We start from the raw sequence: 18,700 nt of genomic DNA on the forward strand, positions 1-18,700 counted from the left end.
GTTTCAGCTGTTGGGTTCAGCGTGCGGGTGGTACTGGTGGCCTGTGACGTACAGGAGGTCAGACTAGATGATCTGGTGATTCCTTCTGGCCTTAAACTCTGACTCTTGCAGTACTCTTATTAACCTCCAACAGCTTGCACCAGCGCAAGCGTGTGCCTGGGGCAGAAGCCGCAGGGAACGGAAGCCGCGGGGGGCGGCCTGCCAGTCACCGTGAGGGTGGCAGTCAGATGGCCTTTGGCAGCATGCCTGTGAGAGGTCTGCCAGTCCCACGGTTTCGGCGGCAATTCGGCAGCGGGCCCACCGAAGCTGCGTGACTGGCAGACCACCTGCAGAAACGCCACCGAATCCACATGACCGCGGACCGCCCACAGGCGCACCACCGAAGGCCGCCTGACTGCCGTGCTTGGGGCAGCAAAAAACATGGAGCCTCCCCTGGCCTGCGCAGTGTCCAGAGGGGCTGAAAGCCAGGAGTTTAGCTCACCTGTCTGTACTCGCAATAGAGGCAATTCACAGTATAGTATCACAGACAGCCGCCCTGGGCCAATGGGGGCAGCCGGGCCTGGCTGGAAGCTTACGGGAAGAGTCAGTTCTTAATCTGCAATGTCTCCTGTCTAACCCTTCACTGGCTCGGCATGTCTGATCAGGACCACGCCCCAGGCACTGCTGGTTAAAGAGAAGCCCTGAGTGCTCTTTTGAAAGAAGATGATATAAATAAAATTTCCACTAGCTACAAATAGCATCTCATTACATGTAGTTCAGGTCCAATATAGTCATAGTTACCTGAAGCCTTTAAATATTGAATTTCCAGAATAAAAAGAAGAATCTAAGCTGGATTTCCCCAGCCAGCTCGGGCTGGAGCCTGGGCATATCTGCTGGGAGGAGGAGCAAAGCCAGATACAGGAACGGGCTGCAAGAGGAGATTGTGAACTGGTCTCTGTGCCCCTGATGATATGATACATCCCCTGGTCTGGCTTCCATGGCCATTAAAGGTGTGTCTACACTAGCCTTTTCCATACAATCTCCTTGCACCCTCACAGCACCCATGCAGCTCCACCAGGGGCAGCCAGAGAGAGCGCTAATGTTTGAAGACCTGTACCGTGTAACTCTGTTCAGAGCAGGTCCTGGGGACACATAAAGATGTCGGTTTCTTGCCCTCAGTAACGCCTCCAAAGGTGTAGCTGCTACAGTGTTAGCAAGGAGGGGAAATGTCAAGGTGACAAGGTCAGCTTAGAAGGCCTGGGCTTCACCTACAACTTAGGGCAGCCTAGCTACATCGCTCAGAACTGTGACCAATTTCAACCTCCCCCCAGGCATAGTCACAGCTCAGTCAAGGAAAGAATTCTTCAGTCAACCTAGCTACAGTGGATTTACTAGAGTGACGGAGAAACCCTTCCTTTGCTGTAGGAAGCATCTACACTGTAGTACTACAGTGGGCGCGGCTGCATCCCTGCAGCTCTGCTGTTGTACTGTCACATACCCTGAGGATTGGCCTCTCCCCAGCCCTTGGAGGAGGAGAACTCAGCTCCAGGGGGCTCCCGGGGGATTCCAAATTTGGAAAGAAAGTGAGTTCCCAGGACCCTAGCAGGCTACAGGGGAGAGGAGAGGATGTTGAAGAGGTAGGCACCCCCCCTGGTGGAATTGTGTGGCTCTTACACTGATGATAAAACCCAGTATATCCATTTAAATGCAGCTTCCACCTATGGGGATTTTTTTCAAAAGACAATTCAAGCCGTCCACCCTGCATAGCAGCATGGTGGAGGGGATGACAGTAGACATCTCAGCTTCCCCAAAACCACAGCTTCTAATGCTGGCTTTGTTCGCTTGGCTCTATCCCTCCCAGGCAGACCATAAATCAGCTTCCAGGCTCTTTAACATGGAGGGGGCGGTCTTTTGGATAAGATTTTACAAACTGAAGTCCCAGCTGCCCTTGGCAGATTTCACAGGAGAAGAGGTTTATCCCAACACCCCCTTCCATTTGCATTGTGCTGGTGCTGTTTGGCCCTGTATACATGAAAAATGAATGTTACTGGAAATGGGCAAATATAAATTCAGGTTTGCAAGAGAAGTTTAAATACCAAATGAAAATACAGGCTTGCTTTGAAATCCCACACCGAGCCGCTTGCGTGAAAATGAGACAATGAGCAAAACAGTCAAACAAGTCCCTCTTTGGAGTAGATTGGCAATTCCAGTGTTGATGCTCCTGAGTCCTAGACTGTCACAGGGACCAAAGCCAGAGCGGTCGCATATGGAAGAGGAGCCTCTTTACAGTTAATAAAACAATTGATGCATGTTAAATAACCCAGTGGAATTTCCCCTTCCTGAGGCTGAGCCCCTGAACCCTGCCTAGGGACAATGTCTACTGGATGCAGTGCTCTCCTCCCCCTGTGTGTGATTGTTCGTCAGTAATAATTTTATCAGCACCGGATAAATGGATGCACTTGGGGAAGCTTCATTTAAAGCATCAGCCAGGACATTTCACTCTTAGCTGGCTCAATGCTGTTCTCCAGTCTCACTTCTTTGGGTGGGGGGACACTCTGCTTCCATGGGCAGGGTTATTGGCAGCTGGAGCGAGGAGACTCTGAGGGTCTGATCTGATTAGGGTTGCCAAGTTTGGCTGGACGTATTCCTGGAGGTTTCATCACCTGACATGATCTTTAATCAAAGATTAATCTTTGACTCCTGGAGACTGCCGGACAATCCTGGAGGGTTGGTAACCCAAGATCAGATGCTTAACCCCTTCCCCTGTCCTGCCCCAGGTGCCACAGGGCTGTCACTAGGGGATCCAGCTGAATCATGTGCATAGACAACAGGGACTTGAGGGGGCTAAAAACCAGAACCGATTTCGGGATTGCACTAGTAACTAAAGGAAACACTGTGTGTTTGGAACAGAAGTTCCTTTATCTGACTTCATTAAAAATGAACAAATGTAATCTGGTAGAAAGCTGCTCATTGCAGCGCTATTCAGGAGCTATTAGTATATGAATTGTTTAACTCTAGCCCCCAAATAAAAAAGTTAGCTACACCTAGGGTGACCAGATGTCCCAATTTTATAGGGACAGTCCAGATTTGGGGTCTTTCTCTTCTATAGACACCTATTACCCCCCACCTCCTACCCTGATTTTTGACATTTGCTACCTGGTCATCCTATCTACATCCCTATGCTATGCATGATCAGGGCCCAAGTTTGTTGCTTTTCTGCTCCTGGCCAGGAGCTGCCGCTCTATTCGTCACAAATTCTACCACTAGAGGGAGAAGAGCCACCATCTCCAGCTCATGCTGAACTTTCCGGTGCATTTTCTCATTCTGTAATGAGCCAGCAGGCCAGGAGATTGGGAAATGGACACAGAGCCCTGCCCCACCACATCACAACTCAGCATTATAACTAGCTATTTATTTACCTCTGGCACGGGCCACCATACACTGGGTTCTTTAAAGGCAGAATCCTTGCTCCAGAGAGCGTGCTGTCTAGAGACAGACTGGCCGATAGACAGGCCTTGGGAAGGCATATATATGGTTATGGTAACAAATATGTCTGTGTATTTTCAAGCAGGTGCATAAAGTATTCTCAGGTCATTCCTCTAGCTTGTCATTCCTAGCAGCAAATTGTGTGGAGTGTAGTAGTGGCCTCTCCAGTGCGCACAGGGAGAACGTTCTACTCACAGGGGTAGCGTGGAAGGAGCCCAGAGATGTCAGGGTGAGAAGCTGACACATGGGCTGTGAGACAAAGATGGTTCCAAACCAGGCTTGCAGTGACTGAAAACCACCACATGGCTCCTTGGTGTCTGGTGAGAAATAAAATTGGTGGGTGCAATGCAGTCCCTAGTGGCTTCCCTAAGACAAAAGCACCATAACAGCTGGCACCCAGGCTGGCAGAGGGGCCTCGAGCAGAGTAAACCCAGCACAAAAGCCACAGAATTAGTGAGTTACTCCATTTAATTTTGTTCTGGTCTGTTGGTTCCAGGCATGTTACTCAGCTCCCCTTTACTGAGGTTTCTCTCTCGTACCCCACTCGTCACCACAGCACTTGAACACCTGTTTCTTTATATTATTGTCCCTATTGTTGTTGATGTTTTGTTTTACAATAGTGCCAAGGGGCGGGAATCAAAGTGCTAGGCACTGTGCAAACCCCTAGCTTTGGCAGAGGCAGTCCCTGCCCTGAAGAGCTTACAGGCTATTTTATGCTCGTTGCACAAGGCATCTTTGTCTGCCGCTGGCTGTTGCATTTCTTGCAGTCTGTCTAGTGGTTATGTTTGTTGCCATCACTTTGCTAAATTAACTGTATCTGACGAAGTGGGTATTCACCCACGAAAGCTCATGCTCCAAAACGTCTGTTAGTCTATAAGGTGCCACAGGACTCTTTGCTGCTTTTACAGATCCAGACTAACACGGCTACCCCTCTGATACCTAAATTAACTGTAACATTTTGAACTTAACTCAGAAAATATTGTTTAAAAACGATGGGAGATTCTGAAAGCAAATCTGCTGGGGCCAGGTTGTGTGTGCTGCTCTCTCCAGGACACTCCCTGGGCTGGCCTGAGAGTCACCGAGGTGCTTGCAGCACCAGCAGCCCCCTCGTGTTCGCAGTGACGCTCGGAAATGCAGGCATCTTGAGCCTCTGCACTTCCTGGCAGGGGGTTGTTTTATCATAGACATTTGCTGTCTCTCTGAGCCGCTTGCATGTTATGCTGGAAACAGTGAGTCTCCTCTGTGCGCCACTGAACCGATTGTTAGATGCAATTCTGGGAAACAATCCCAGGCCTCCTTCTTGTAAACAGAAATTTGAAAGCGCCTGGGTTCTTTCTTTTTGCAGAGCCAGACTGAGTGATGCCAATCTGATTGGAAAGGACAGAAAAGAGAGCGAGTTGGGGGACCGCCAGGATGAAGCTAGAGGTTGCCCTGCCAGTTTTGGGGCTCCTGCTCTGTGTGGGTGAGTACAGCTGGTTAGAGACCACCAGGTATCAGAAAAGTGACCCCCAAGCATTCAGGCAAGGAGGGTATTGGCGTGTGCCGATGGACATTGCGGTGCACCGGCAGCCAGGTGTTCTCACACAGCCACAAAGACTTACAGTAAAACTGAAGTTGCCGTTTGCTGATGAGAAATGTACCCCCACTGGCAGTGACATGAGGGGCAGCGGAGCAGGAATCACCCTGCAGAATCAGAGCAGTTGAGAGAGAGGGAATTGAGGCACTTCATTCCATATTCTTTTTTAAAAGAGAAGTCAGTTGCTGAGAAGATCCTTGTTATTTATCAGCAAATTCAGTAACCTCCAAAGCCCTCCCCAATGGTCTGAACAGGCTGGTGAAGGGTACAGGAGGGGCAGTGCTTTGGGCAGCAGAGTGCTCTGGAATCTGGACTCCCCTATTCTATTGCTTGCTGTTACATTAAATCACCGTGTGTTTTTGGGCCCATTGCTTCACTCTCTAGATCTCAGCTTCACAATGGATAAAGCAGGGATAATGCCATCCCCATAGTATTGTCAGGGTTAACTGATTAGTATGTGCAAAGGCAACCAGATGAAAGGCAAAGCGTGTGTAAGCATTATCCCATGATCGATATGCCCATAGAGAAACGGGCAAAAGAAATTTAAAAATAAACTCTGCAGCCACTCTGCCTGTGAGCGGCAAATGCCAGTTGCTGGCTTTGATGTAAACTGAAAGAGTTCGGGTTCTCTTTGGCCATGGTCTGTTTGTGTTACTGCACCTATATTTATTCCCCCTGTCTAAAACAAAGTTCTGTGCAGGGATAAAACAGCCTATCACCTTGGGACTGTTATAGGACTGGAAATATCCCCTATCAATTCTTTGGTGCTGTTTACACTGACTTGAAACATCAGCAATATGAATTATCAAGTAACCATTTTTAGTGCCATCCAAGCAGGATCGGGTACCTGCAGAGACCGGAGAGGCACATGGAGAAACAGGATTGATCAGTGGTGTATGGTCAGCTGAAATAAACAGTGCCACCCTGGTGTTCTGACACTGTGATTTGGGGTACAAAGGGAACAGTGTAAGAACCACCTGACGTTAGGGGAAAGAGAGAAAGTTTCCATTTTTGTTACAAAATCAAAGACTAGGGGGCCACAATGGACGGAAGGAATTACAGACCTGGAGGCAGAGGCAGGGGAATTAGAACAAGTGCCCAGTCTTCAGAGTAGCTCCTCAGTTTTTGAAGGGTTTTTAGCCTCCAACACCATTTCCTGCCTTCATCCCCATCCCCTCTTTGTCTATGTTTCTAGGACTGGGAAGTTTGATAACATGGGTTAAAACATGAATGCTGTGGTGACGGTTTTCCAATGCCTGCACGGCCCCCAGGCGCTTGGCTTTCAAAGCAGCGTTATTATTAATTAGTGTTTTGTGTTTACTCCCTACAGACAGATTGTTAATCATAGGGGAAAGGATATTTTTAAACAGAGGAACCAAGCAGAGAGAGGTAGATTTGCTAATAGCTTTTGTTGTTTTCCTTTTCCAGCTGACACCATGGCACAGGAGAACCGTAAGCTGATTTTACCATCAATGTTTTTAACCATTATAAACATTTCAGAAGTGCTGCTGCTAAGATTGATCCTGCCATTTCTAACCGCCCAGAGGGAATTTAAAAACTGGGGCATCTTTAACCACTAAGAGCATATGCCCATTTGTCTGCGCGCCCGTATGAGTGTGAGTGTGCGTCTGGGCCTAACCCAGAACCCAGGGAAGCCAATGGGAGCCTTTCCATTGATTCCAGTGGGTGCTGACCCAGCCACACCTGCGTGTCTGTCTCTCTGTGTGTTGGGTCATAGAGAATGTCTTTACTTCTTATTTTTAAAAGTACAGATCTAAGAAACTTTATACCTGCACATGGTTCCACCTGGCTCCCTTTGCAGTCAGTCGGAAAGTCTTATTATTAACAACAGTTACTTGGTTTCCCCACCTGTAACGTGGGGATACTGATTCTGATCTGGGTGAAGCACTTTGAGAGCGACCGAGGAACAAGCTAGGTATCATATTATATAATAGTGGCATTGGAGTGGCACCCAGGCCATATTTAGGAGCAGGGTCACAATTGGTTTGTGTTACTGCACATGTATTTATTCCCTTTCTCTAAAACAACGTTCTGTGTGGGGATAAAGCAGCTGATCAGCTTCCCCTCAAATAAAAGCCTTTGTCTGTGGGATTCCATCTCTGTAGTTTTAGTGAGTGTGAGCTCCCAGCCTCTGTAAAGCAAGTGCTGTCTAAGACCATACACCAGGGCAGGGTAATCACAGATGGGAACACAGATCTTTCCTTTATTAGCTTTTGCACCTTTCTTTTGTCTTGTGTCTCTGGTACAGACTGTGGGTCTGATTCTGAGCCCCTCTCTAGCATGTTTTAACATGGCTGTAGCTTTGGGATTTCAGTGGAGTGCTGCATGCTCACACATTGCTCTACAGAGTTAAACAAAACCATTTCTAACCCCAGGCCCTGATCCTGCAACAGGCAAAGCCATAGAACCTCGCAGAGCCCTGCAGTTCTCGTGGCAGGCTCAGGGCCCAGGCCCCAGCAGGCTCTCTCTCCGCACTGCACAGTAGCTGTGCCATTACATTTACACCTTGCAATGAACCAGATCACAGCAAACCCAGGCACCTCATTTCCGTCTTGCACTTTGAAAAAGACAGCCGGGGGGACGGAGCTTTGTTTGAAAATACCTTTGCCTCGCTAATCTGCTCTAGCCACCTCCGCATTTCTAAAGCATCCCCCAAGAGTGGTGCGGTTCAAAAGTTCTCACAAGGGAGGGCTAAGCTGCAAGGAGATGCATTTCAGTTTGGTGACTGTTACAGGACTGGAAATATCCGCTTTCAATTCACTGGTGCTATTTACACTGACTTGAAAAATCAGCAATATGAATTATCAAGTAACCATTTTTAGTGCCATCCAAGCAGGATCGAGTACCTGCAGAGACCGGAGAGGCACATGGAGAAACAGGATTGATCAGTGGTGTATGGCCAGCTAAAATAAACAGTGCCACCCTGGTGTTCTGACACTGTGATTTGGGGTACAAAGGGAACAGTGTAAGAACCACCTGACGTTAGGGGAAAGAGAGAAAGTTTCCATTTTTGTTACAAAATCAAAGACTAGGGGGCCACAAAGGACGGAAGGAATTACAGACCTGGAGGCAGGGGCAGGGGAATTAGAACAAGTGCCCAGTCTTCAGAGTAGCTCCTCAGTTTTTGAAGGGTTTTTAGCCTCCAACACCATTTCCTACCTTCATCCTCATCCCCTCTTTGTCTATGTTTCTAGGACTGGGAAGTTTGATAACATGGGTTAAAACATGAATGCTGTGGTGACGGTTTTCCAATGCCTGCACGGCCCCCAGGCGCTTGGCTTTCAAAGCAGCGTTATTATTGATTAGTGTTTTGTGTTTACTCCCTCCAGGCATATTGTTAACCATAGGGGAAAGGATATTTTTAAACAGAGGAACCAAGAAGAGAGAGGTAGATTTGCTAATAGCTTTTGTTGTTTTCTTTTTGCAGAGTACAGTTTGGAAGAGAACCGTAAGTTGATTTTTACCATCAATGTTTTTAGCATAATAAACATCTCAAAATTGCTACTGCTAAGATTGATCCTGCCATTTCTAACCGCTCAGAGGGAATTTAAAAACTGGGGCGTCTTTAACCACTAAGAGCATATGCCCATTTGTCTGCGCGCCCATATGAGTGTGAATGTGCAAGTGTGCGTCTGGGCCTAACCTAGAACCCAGGGAAGCCAATGGGAGTCTTTCCATTGATTCCAGTGGGTGCTGACCCAGCCCCACCTGCGTGGCAGCCTCTCTGCGTGTTGGGTCATAGAGAATGTCTTTACTTCATCTGTTTAAAAATACAGATCCAGAAAACTTTATACCTGCACATGTTTCCAGCTGGCTCCCTTTGCAGTCAGTCAGGGAGTCTTATTACTGTATTAACAACAGTTACTGAGTTTCCCCACCCGTAACGTGGGGAGTAAAGCACTTTGAGAGCAACCGAGGACAGAGCTAGGTATCATACTATATAATAGTGGCATTGGGGTGGCACCCAGGCCATATTTAGGAGCAGGACCCTCTGGGGCTGTGCTTGGCACATAGGCATAGGACAACAGTCCCTGCCCTGACTAGCTCACAGTTTAAGAACAGCATCACAAGTGACTTGGATGGGTAGAATTATTTTCCTGCTTTCTGTTTGCATTTTGTCCCTGGGGCACCAGTCACATCACTCTCTCTAACTTTAATTTTTCTCCATCTAATTCCAGTCATAGAATACCAGGGTTGGAAGAGACCTCAGGAGGTCATCTAGTCCAACCCCCTCCTCGAAACTGGACCCATTCCCAACTAAATCCCCAAATTGCCCCCTCAAGGATTGAACTCACAACCCTGGGTTTAGCAGGCCAGTGCTCAAACCACTGAGCTATCCCTTATGAGCAAACAATCTCCTCACCCCCATTTACCTATGCCCCACCCACAGTCCATTTTCACTCATCAGAGCCATCCCACCCAGTGTGCATGCTTCTGAAATCTGCATTCTGATTGGCCAGTGAGCTAGAAAAGGTGGTTTCCTTTACATAAGAATGGCCACACTGGGTCAGAGCAAAGGGCCATCTAGTTCAGTATCCTGTCCTCTGACAGTGGCCAATGTCAGGTGCTTCAAAGGTAATTAACAGAACAGGGTAATTATCAAGTGATCCAACCCTTGTCACCCACTCCCAGCTTCTGGCAAACAGAGGCTAGGGACACCCTCCCTGCCTATTCTGGCTAATAGCCATGGATGGACCTATTCTCGATGAACTTATCTAGCTCTTTTTTTTGAACCATGTTATAGTCTTGGACTTCAAAACATCCTCTGGCAAGGAGTTCCATAGGCTGACTGTGCGTTGTGTGAAAAAATACTTCCTGTTGTTTGTTTTAAACTTGCTGCCTCTTGATTTCATTCGGTGACCCCTCATTCTTGTGTTATGAGAAGGAGTAAATAACACTTCCTTATTTACTTTCTCCCCACCAGTCATGATTTTATAGACCTCTATCATATCCTCCCTTAGTCGTCTCTTTTCCAAACTGAAAAGTTCCAGTCTTGTTAATCTCTCTTCATACAGAAGCAGTTCCATACTCCTACTCATTGTTGTTGCCCTTTTCTGAACCTTTTTCCAAGTACAAAATATCTTTTTTGAGATGGGGCAACCACATCTGCATGCAGTATTCAAGATGTGGACGTACCATGGATTTGTATAGAGACAATATGATATTTTCTGTCTTATTATCTATCCCTTTCTTAATGATTCCCAACATTCTGTTCATTTTTTTGACTGCCTCTGCGCATTGAGTGGATCTTTTCAGAGAACTATCCACAATGACTCCTAGATCTTTCTTGAGTGGTAACAGCTAATTTAGACCCCATCATTTTATGCATATAGTTGGGATTATGTTTTCCGATGTGCATTACTTTGCATATATCAACATTGAATTTCATCTGCCATTTTGTTGCCCAGTCACTCAGTTTTGAGAGATCCCCTTGTCCACATGCTTGTTGACCCCCTCAAAGAATTCTAGTAGATTAGTGAGGCATGATTTCCCTTTACTAAAACCATGCTGACTATTGCCCAACAAATTATGTTCATCTATGTGTCTGACAATTTTGTTCTTTACTATAGTTTCAACCAGTTTGCCCAGTACTGAAGTTGGGCTTACCCACCTGTAATTGCCAGGATCACCTCTGGAGCCCTTTTTAAAAACTGGCGTCATATTAGCTATCTGCCAGTCATTTGGTACAGAAGGTGATTTAAATGATAGGCTACAGATGACAGTTAGTAGTTCTGCAATTTCACCTTTGAGTTCCTTCAGAACTCTTGGGTGAATACCATCTGATCCTGGAGACTTATTACTGTTTTGTTTATCAGTTTGTTCCAAAACGTCCTCTAATGACACCTCAATCTGGGACAGTTCCTCAGATTTGTCACCTACAAAGGACAGCTCAAGTGTGGGACTCTCCCTCATATCCTCAGCCATGAAGACCGATGAAAATAATTAATTTAGTTTCTCTGCAATGGCCTTATCATCCCTGAGTGCTCCTTTAGCATCTCGATCGTCCAGTGGTCCCACTGGTTGTTTAGCAGCTTCCTGCTCCTGATGTACTTAAAAAAATATGGCTATTACTTTTTGAGTCTTTGGCTAGCTGTTCTTTAAACTATTTTTTGGCCTTCCTAATTATATTTTTACACTTAATTTGCCAGAGTTTATGATCCTTTCTATTGTCCTCACTAGGATTTAACTTCCACTATTTGAAGGATGCCTTTTTGCCTCTCACTGCTTCTTTTACTTTGTTTTTTAGCCATGATGGCTCTTTTTTGGTTCTCTTACTATGTTTTGTAATTTGGGGTATACGTTTAAGTTGAGCCTCTATTATGGTGTCTTTTAAAAAACTTTCCATGCAGCTTGCAGGGATTTTAGTTTTGGTGCTGTACCTTTTAATTTCTGTTTAACTAACCTCTTCATTTTTGTGTAGCTCCCCTTTCTGAAATTCACTGCTACAGTGTTGGTCTGCTGTGGTGTTTTCCCAGCCACAGGGATGTTAAATTTAATTATATTGTGGTCACTATCACCAAGTGGTCCAGCTATATTCACCTCTTTGTCCTCTTAGTCCACTTTGGACTAAATCAAGAATTGCCTCTCCCCTTTTCAGTTCCAGGACTAGCTGCTCCAAGAAGCAGTCATTTAAGGTGCCAAGAAACTTTCTCTCTTCATCCCATTCTGAGATTGTATGTACCCAGTCAATATGGGGATAGTTGAAATCATCCATTATTATTATTGAGTGTTTTATTTTAATAGCTTCTCTAATCTCCCTGAGCATTTCACAGTCACTAGCACCATCCTGGTCAGGTGGTTGATAATATATCACTACCGTTATATTCTTATTATTCGAGCATGGAATTACTATCCATAGAGATTCTATGGTACAGTTTGGTTATGGTCATTTATGTGTCTGACAGTTTTGTTCTTTACTGTAGTTTCAACCCGTTTGCCCAGTACTGAAGTCAGGCTTACCAGCTTGTAATTGCCAGGGACACCTCTGGAGCCCTTTTTAAAAATTGGTGTCACATTAGCTGTCCTCCAGTCATTTGGTACAGAAGCTGATTCCAGCAAGGTTTATTCAGTGCTTAAAGTGGCCTGAGAAAAGATTGGGGCATCTATCCCAATCCCAGACAAAATAAGTGTTCCTGCACAAGAGAGGCAACTCCCAGTTCAACTTTGTGAGTTCATTGATTACGTAATAATGGTGATCAGTGTTTAGCTCCTGAAGCCTTTTATAGCTACTTCCCATTATTGCTTGTGACTGCGGAGAGCGTTATACACCACAACTCCCCCGAACTGATAACGAGGTTAGAGTTCTTACATTTAACCGAACCACCCCATTTCCAGAGTCCCTCCGACAGGTAAGGCAGTGCTCAAAGTGAGCCCCTCCGTGACACTGCTCCATTGTTAGTTATATTTTTGCTGCGTCTGGGACCCCCTTGCCCTGCTCATTTTAAGCACTGGTTTCACTGAATACCTGTGTTTCCGTTGTTCTTTCTTCCCACTTTGCAGCATTCGAGGTGGTGATCTCCAAGACCAAGGTGACTATCACCTGCCCCCTTCAGTTAGGCTCAGGCATAAAATGGAAGAAAGGCGAGGAACAGGAAAAAGGTGGCGACCAAGACTATGTGATTGAGGAGTACAAGAGTCCCAAGGATGATGGGGACTATATGTGTAAGTCTGGGCCAAACTCCGCCAGACTTCACCTGAAGGCCAAAGGTAAATGGGAGAGAGCGCGCCTTCCATGGGAATATGCAGGAACATGAGATGTCATGGGAGGCTACAGAGGCTAGTGATTAACTCTGTGACCTTATTGCCCAGAAGATTCACGTGCCATAATGTACGCAGAGGCCTGATTTTCAGGGGCATTGCTGGCACTGACTTTGACACTCAGCTGCTCTGAGGTCCAGCTGGGCCCCCATGAGCACTGAGATTCCATGGGGCCCTGTTCAAAAAAGTATGTGTTTGCCATGGGATGTGTGGCTCAGTTACCCCTCTCTGCACTGTTGTGTGGCGTGCTTTGCCCTTGCTGTGTCCTCCACCCCAGAGGTGGCTGCATTTCAAAGGCGCTTTACACACCTACCTTGGGAGCTGCTTTGGGATGGGAGAGGGTTTATAAATGTGAGACTATTATCTCTCTCCAAGACCAGTGACCTTTCTCGAGTTTCAGAGAATCATGAATCTTCAGGATCTTGGCAGGAGACTCCAGGTCTAGAGGCTTGGAGAGGGCACAGCCCAGCTTCCCTAGTCCCCCTTGGAAACTGAATCAATTCTCCTCCATTCTGACAAAGCCCTCAGCAGCCCATGCGCTATCTCAGGGATCTAGGGAGCTGCTCGGAGAGCCTGAGAATCTCTGTGCTCTTTCTGGCACAGACAGAAAGGCTAGGGGTGGGTGGGGAGCATGGAACGAGCTGTTACAACCCAGGGATGTTTGCACCCTGCTGCCAAGGGCCATGCAGAAAAACCAGGGGACATGTCAGTCACTGACCGGTCCAGCCATCCCATCAGTGTTGGCAGAGTGAGGCGTGTGAAGGGGGGAACAGAAAGGTCTCTCTCTTCCCCCTTCACTTCTCCGCTTACTGTTCTTGCCCCCCTCATGATATGTGCAGTCTCCACCCATGCAAAGCAAGTGGGTGAGATCTGGGCAGACCAAACATGGGGCATTTACCCAGCAGTGTCTCTGGGCTGGGACTTGTGACTCCCACCTCCAGCTGTCCCCCTTTCCCTCACTTTGCCATTCTCCCTCTCGCTGAGCCCCTGTCCCTTCCCACCGCAGTGTGCAGGAATTGTGAGGAGCTGGATGTCTTGACAGTGGCTGGGGTCATCATCGCAGATCTCCTCATCACCCTCGGGGTGCTGATCCTGGTCTATTACTTCAGTAAGAACCGGACGGGGCGAGTGGGTGGCAGCGCCGGAGTTCATCCGAGAGGTAAGAGCCGGTTCGAATCTCTCCTGTCAATAAGTGGCTGAGCGCCCGCAACTGGGGGAAACACTGGGGTCAAGCTCACGTCAGGCTTCTCCTGCTGCTTACCACACCCCGTGCCACTCTTCATGTGGGGAAGGTGCAGCTGCCATTTTGTGCTGAAAGCGCCCTATCCACAGGAACCCATTGCACAGGCTACGGTGAAGCAGCCATGAGAGGGCAAAGGAAGGGTGGGGCTGGCTGGAAGGGCTGCACTGCTGCCTCCCTGCCGGTATCACAGCACAGCCGCCTTCAAACATTCACACCACGAGTCAGCCCCTAACCTCAAGGAGTTGGCTTTAAAATCACAACATTTTATTTAAATGAGAAAGATGGGGGGTTTGTCTCTGCTCTCTGAGCCCGTCAGTTGGGTCAAATTTTTAGGCCTTTCTCTGCAATCAGGATTGCTGGAAACTGCCTTATTTTAAAATGGAAGCTGAGATTCTTGTGCAGTCTCTTGATTCCCACAGTGGGGGCACTGAGACATACACCACAAATCACCGACACGCCCAAGAGCTGACAGCACTGCATTTTGCACCCCGGGCAGAGCATCATTTGATTCAGGGGCTGGAGGCCTGCATCTCAGAGGACAGTCCTGCATTCTGGGTGCTACAAAGGCCAGGTGCTCAGGGCCGAGGTGTCTCACTTGGGTCCCCAAAATTGGTGGACATTTTGTGCCATTTGTTCCTGAAACATCCATGGAGATGAGTCACGCCTGCGAAGCTCTGCGTCTGCAGTAAGAATGGTAGTATTCCACCTGAACATTCTCCCTGCTTTGCCTTCCAGGCCCGAAGATGGTGCGCCCCCCGCCTGTGCCAAACCCAGACTATGAGGTAACGGGAACCATGGGGGACGAGTTCCTTCTCTTCTCTTGGTCTTTGCAGAACTATTGGAAATGGGGTCACAGTCTTCTTGGTGGATGATGAGAGCTGAGAAATTACAGCATTGGCCCCCTTCCACCAGGTGCTTTGTTCAGCTCCAGGCTTCATCTGGGTGGAGGGGAAGGAGTGACTGAGAGCAGGGCCATGTGGCTTTCTAGGGTAGTTATTTATCCATACGACAAGGAGTCATCAACAGAAGGATCATCACAGCATACAGGGTACTGGGTGCATACCCAGAGCTGCACGCTCCCTGTGCCCACGTCACACCTGGTGGTGGCACTGAGGAGCCCCAGCCCTGGCACAGAGCCCAGTTGTACAAAGTGCTGTCACTGTGCTATGTTAATGCAACAGCCTATTGCTCACATCTGCTCCTGTTCCCACAGCCCATCCGGAAGGGTCAGCGGGATGTGTACGCTGGGCTGCAGTCCAGGGGCTTCTGAATCGCCCTGCGGATGGCAGGGTGGATGAGAGCAGCTGAGAGTCCCCCAGCTTCTGTCCCATGTGATACAGATTCTCTGCAGTCCGTGCTGGGCAGCCGCACATTCTGGGGACCAGCCCAGCAGCTGCAATGGGAGACGCTGCCCCTCCTTGGACATCTCCTTCCTGCCTTCGATTTGACCCCAGGGAACAGACACTGACTAAAGAAACAAGAAGAAAAGCTTTTCCCCATTAAATAATTGTAGCTTTCTCCTCTTCGGGCTCCTCCTGGGATGGCTGGGCTCTCCTGATCACCCTTTCCAAACTCCTGGGGAAACCCTTTCACTCTTCAGTTTTATTTATTTCAGGCACATGCTTTTGATTTCTCTCTCCAGCACCCTTGATCTCGCCCTGACACTCAGATGGCCTCTTCCCTGCCCAGGGCAAGGAGAGACATTGTCCAGTGTCCTGAGCAACTGCCTGGGAGCCAGGAACACCTGAGCTGTGACCCCAGCTCTGACACTGAGTCCCTCTGTGACCATGGCTAAGTCCCTCCCCCTCAGCTCTCCCATCTGTACCACATGGACAGAGACTCACCGCTTCCCCGAGATGCGTTAAATAGTGCTAGTAAAGGGCAGACCCTCTCGGGGCACTGGGGCTTGGCTGGCTCTCTCCTATTCCTCTGGTTTTACATTAGATACCGTTTCCCTGCCTAGGATAGTAATGATTCTGTCACCACGTTCCCTGGGTCTCGAAAGGCAGATGCGATGGTCACTATGGGCTGTTAAGGGGAGAAGTGGCCAAGTGCACATCCACCATATTCCTCCTTCAGCACCATCCCTGTCCAGTTTGTGCCCTGCAGTGTTCTGCTGGCCACCACTAGCGTTCGGGGTGTAAGTGCCTATGCTGCGAGCTCCAGGCCCTGGTGCAGTGTCAGTCTTGCTCACCTGGTCCTGTCTCAGCATTGACAGAGCAGTTCATTGAAAACACAGCTTCGGCTGCCCTTTCCAGCCATGCTCAGCATGCCTGTCCTTGCTGTGGGGTCACACCCAGCCCCAACACCCCTTTCCGGAGACCTGCCTAGAGGAAAATGGGCTTGAGTCCTTTCTTGCATCTCTGGGATGGGTAAAGACAGCCTGGAAGGAGGGGATTTAAATATCAGCAATGGACATCTGAAGCCACCTGATTTTGCTGGAGGACCCGGTGGTTCTCTCAGAAAAGTATCTAAATAGAAGGCTGGGCGTGTGGACTCTTCAGCACGTGCCCCTTCTCCCCCAAGCCTTCTCTAGACATTATAACAAAGTGTCATCTGTAAGCCCCCCAGTAGGGCGCTTAAGTGGCTGGCTGAGTCTTTAACTCTTATTATTAAATTCCAGTAGCACTTGGAAGCCCTGGTTAAGATCCAGGCCCCATTGGGCTGGGTTCTGCTGAGGAACGTAGTCCCTCCCCAGAGACGTCACTGTCTCAGGGGGACGAGATGCGTGAGAGGACTGGCACCATTTTCCAGATAGGGAACTGAGCTCAGGGCTCCTGACCCCCAGTGCAACCACAGGATGTTTTCCCTCTGGAGAAGTCCTATAGAATTTAAGCGCAGCAAAACCCATTCGGCTGTGTAGAAATTAGCCCAAACCATAGATAACTGCAGACAGAATGAGACCCTTTCCATGTTTTTTTGTTTTTACTCAGCCTGTGGAATTCTATAGCAGGGACCCCCATTCCTGCTTCAGTTCTATAGCGTGGTCCAAAACCGCATCTAGAAATAGGAGCGTTTTCTAGTAATGGTGCGAGGACTTTCCTATAAGGGTTATACAAACCCCCTGCTCTGAGAGAGTCATCTGGCTCACCTCACTCCAACCCCCTTCGTTGTTGTCCCCCTCCCTCTCCTGTTCCATCTCTGGCTCTCAGGCTGCGTCCGGGCTCCATGGTGTCTGTTACCAAGATGGCGAGTTTGTCTGTATTGAGAAAGGCCTGCTTGAACGTTTATGATGCGTATTTCTAAAAGGTGCATTATGCAGCCAATAAACTGAGAGGGCTCTGCCCCTGGATCTGCATTGGAGGGCGTTTCCAATTCATTCTTTCTCCACACAATCGTTGCTCAGAGGACTCTGCGCAGGAAAGACCTGGGTCTGCAAAAGCTGCTGGGGTCACTGCTGACGTGCACTGGTAGGGGATGAGGGGCAGACAGCAAACAGTGGAGTGCAATGGCCAGGCTAGGGGAGGGATGTCATCAGCAGAGCTGGGGGCTGGCCTGGAATAGCTGGGGCTGCAGATCAGGCCTGAGGCAAGATAACAAGGTTGTGGTCACTTACACTCCATTTAACAAGCCATTTTCAAAAGCCAGTGGAGTTAAAATGATCCAGTTTCGTGAAGGTGGCAAGACAGTAAATGTGGGGAGTGGGATTCAGACTTGTTTCCTTTTCCCGAGAGCCACATGGGCAGCTGGGGCAGACACCAGTGTCTGGCTTAGCCCAAGGCTGAGCAGAGTCAGTTTTCTATTGCTCAGAGGGGAGATGTCGCTCTGGAGAGGAAGCAGCAGTAACTGGGGTGGGCTGTGGTTTAGCCCTGGGGTCTCAGCACAGCGAGGAGTGAGCACCCAGCCAGTTTCGAGCCTCAGATCAGTGTGCTTGGCCTGGAGGATGTGGTTACAGAGGCAGGCACAGCTGTGTTTACCTTGCAAGCCCTACATGTCAAGAGGAGAGAGTTTGCAAGCAAGAGCTAAACAGAGCCACCCCCGCACAGCCATGAAACCCCCCAGGGCCAGGTTCACCGCTGGTATAAACGGGTGTCACTCTACTGAAGTCAATGCAGTAGCAGAGTTATTGACCTCAGCCCCCTGGTGCAGCTGCATAGCCATGGCTGGGGTCAGACCAGGGATGTGATTCATTGCACAGCCCAGACAGGAACAGCTGCTCTGGATGTACAGCTGGTCAGGTCCTGCTCCTAGCCACACCCATGTGCTCAAACTGCCTTCCCCAGGGCTGCCAGCATGAGTAACCATCATCCTCCCCACTTGTCAGCTCACTGCAGTGTCTCCACACAGCTATCTACAAACCTACACAGCCCTGTCTCCTCGCTTGACTGCACGTGTGCCTACAAACATCGTCAGCATAATGCCTCCTAAGGCCAGAATTGCACAGAGAAAACCACAGTGCCATAAAGAGGCGAATAAGGGAGCTGACCCTTTCAGAGCTGCACGGTTTCTCCAGGCCCTGCAGGACCAGGCTCACTCCTGGACAAGTTACAGACACAGAGCAGGTCTGCAGTGGGTGACCGAAGTCTCTTCCCAAAGCATGGGATGGTCTCAAGAGCTGTGATTTTGCCTTGGCCATTTTTGCTCCTTCTCTGGCACAAGCAGGGCAGCTGAATGTGGTCCCCAACTTAGGGACCAAC

General features: G+C 48.6%; 1 protein-coding gene across 3 annotated transcripts; it reads left to right on the forward strand.

Moving 5' to 3' along the window:
• The first annotated feature begins 4,593 nt into the window (after nt 1-4,593).
• LOC127033872 (T-cell surface glycoprotein CD3 epsilon chain) lies at nt 4,594-17,361 on the forward strand. 3 transcript variants are annotated; one of them, XM_050922170.1, is made up of 8 exons: nt 4,594-4,694; nt 4,811-4,927; nt 6,470-6,493; nt 8,490-8,510; nt 12,563-12,769; nt 13,827-13,979; nt 14,799-14,845; nt 15,277-17,361. In XM_050922170.1, the coding sequence occupies exons 2-8, from the start codon at nt 4,879-4,881 to the stop codon at nt 15,331-15,333; spliced, it is 558 nt and encodes a 185-aa protein (XP_050778127.1). In that variant the 5' UTR covers nt 4,594-4,694; nt 4,811-4,878; the 3' UTR covers nt 15,334-17,361. The 3 variants fall into 3 exon arrangements, with proteins under 3 accessions (XP_050778127.1, XP_050778129.1, XP_050778128.1); XM_050922172.1 differs by having other exon boundaries at nt 12,563-12,724; XM_050922171.1 differs by lacking the exon at nt 4,594-4,694 and having other exon boundaries at nt 4,701-4,927.
• The last annotated feature ends 1,339 nt before the right edge of the window (nt 17,362-18,700 follow it).

Source organism: Gopherus flavomarginatus, chromosome 13 (genome assembly GCF_025201925.1).
Source record: "Gopherus flavomarginatus isolate rGopFla2 chromosome 13, rGopFla2.mat.asm, whole genome shotgun sequence".
Taxonomy (NCBI): domain Eukaryota; kingdom Metazoa; phylum Chordata; order Testudines; family Testudinidae; genus Gopherus; species Gopherus flavomarginatus.

Coding starts and splice junctions, on each gene's coding strand:
- LOC127033872 (XM_050922170.1), top strand. CDS start 4,879: ATGAAGCTAGAGGTTGCCCTGCCAGTTTTGGGGCTCCTGCTCTGTGTG. Junction 13,980..14,798: donor CGCCGGAGTTCATCCGAGAG/GTAAGAGCCGGT, acceptor TTTGCCTTCCAG/GCCCGAAGATGGTGCGCCCC. Junction 14,846..15,276: donor TGCCAAACCCAGACTATGAG/GTAACGGGAACC, acceptor CTGTTCCCACAG/CCCATCCGGAAGGGTCAGCG.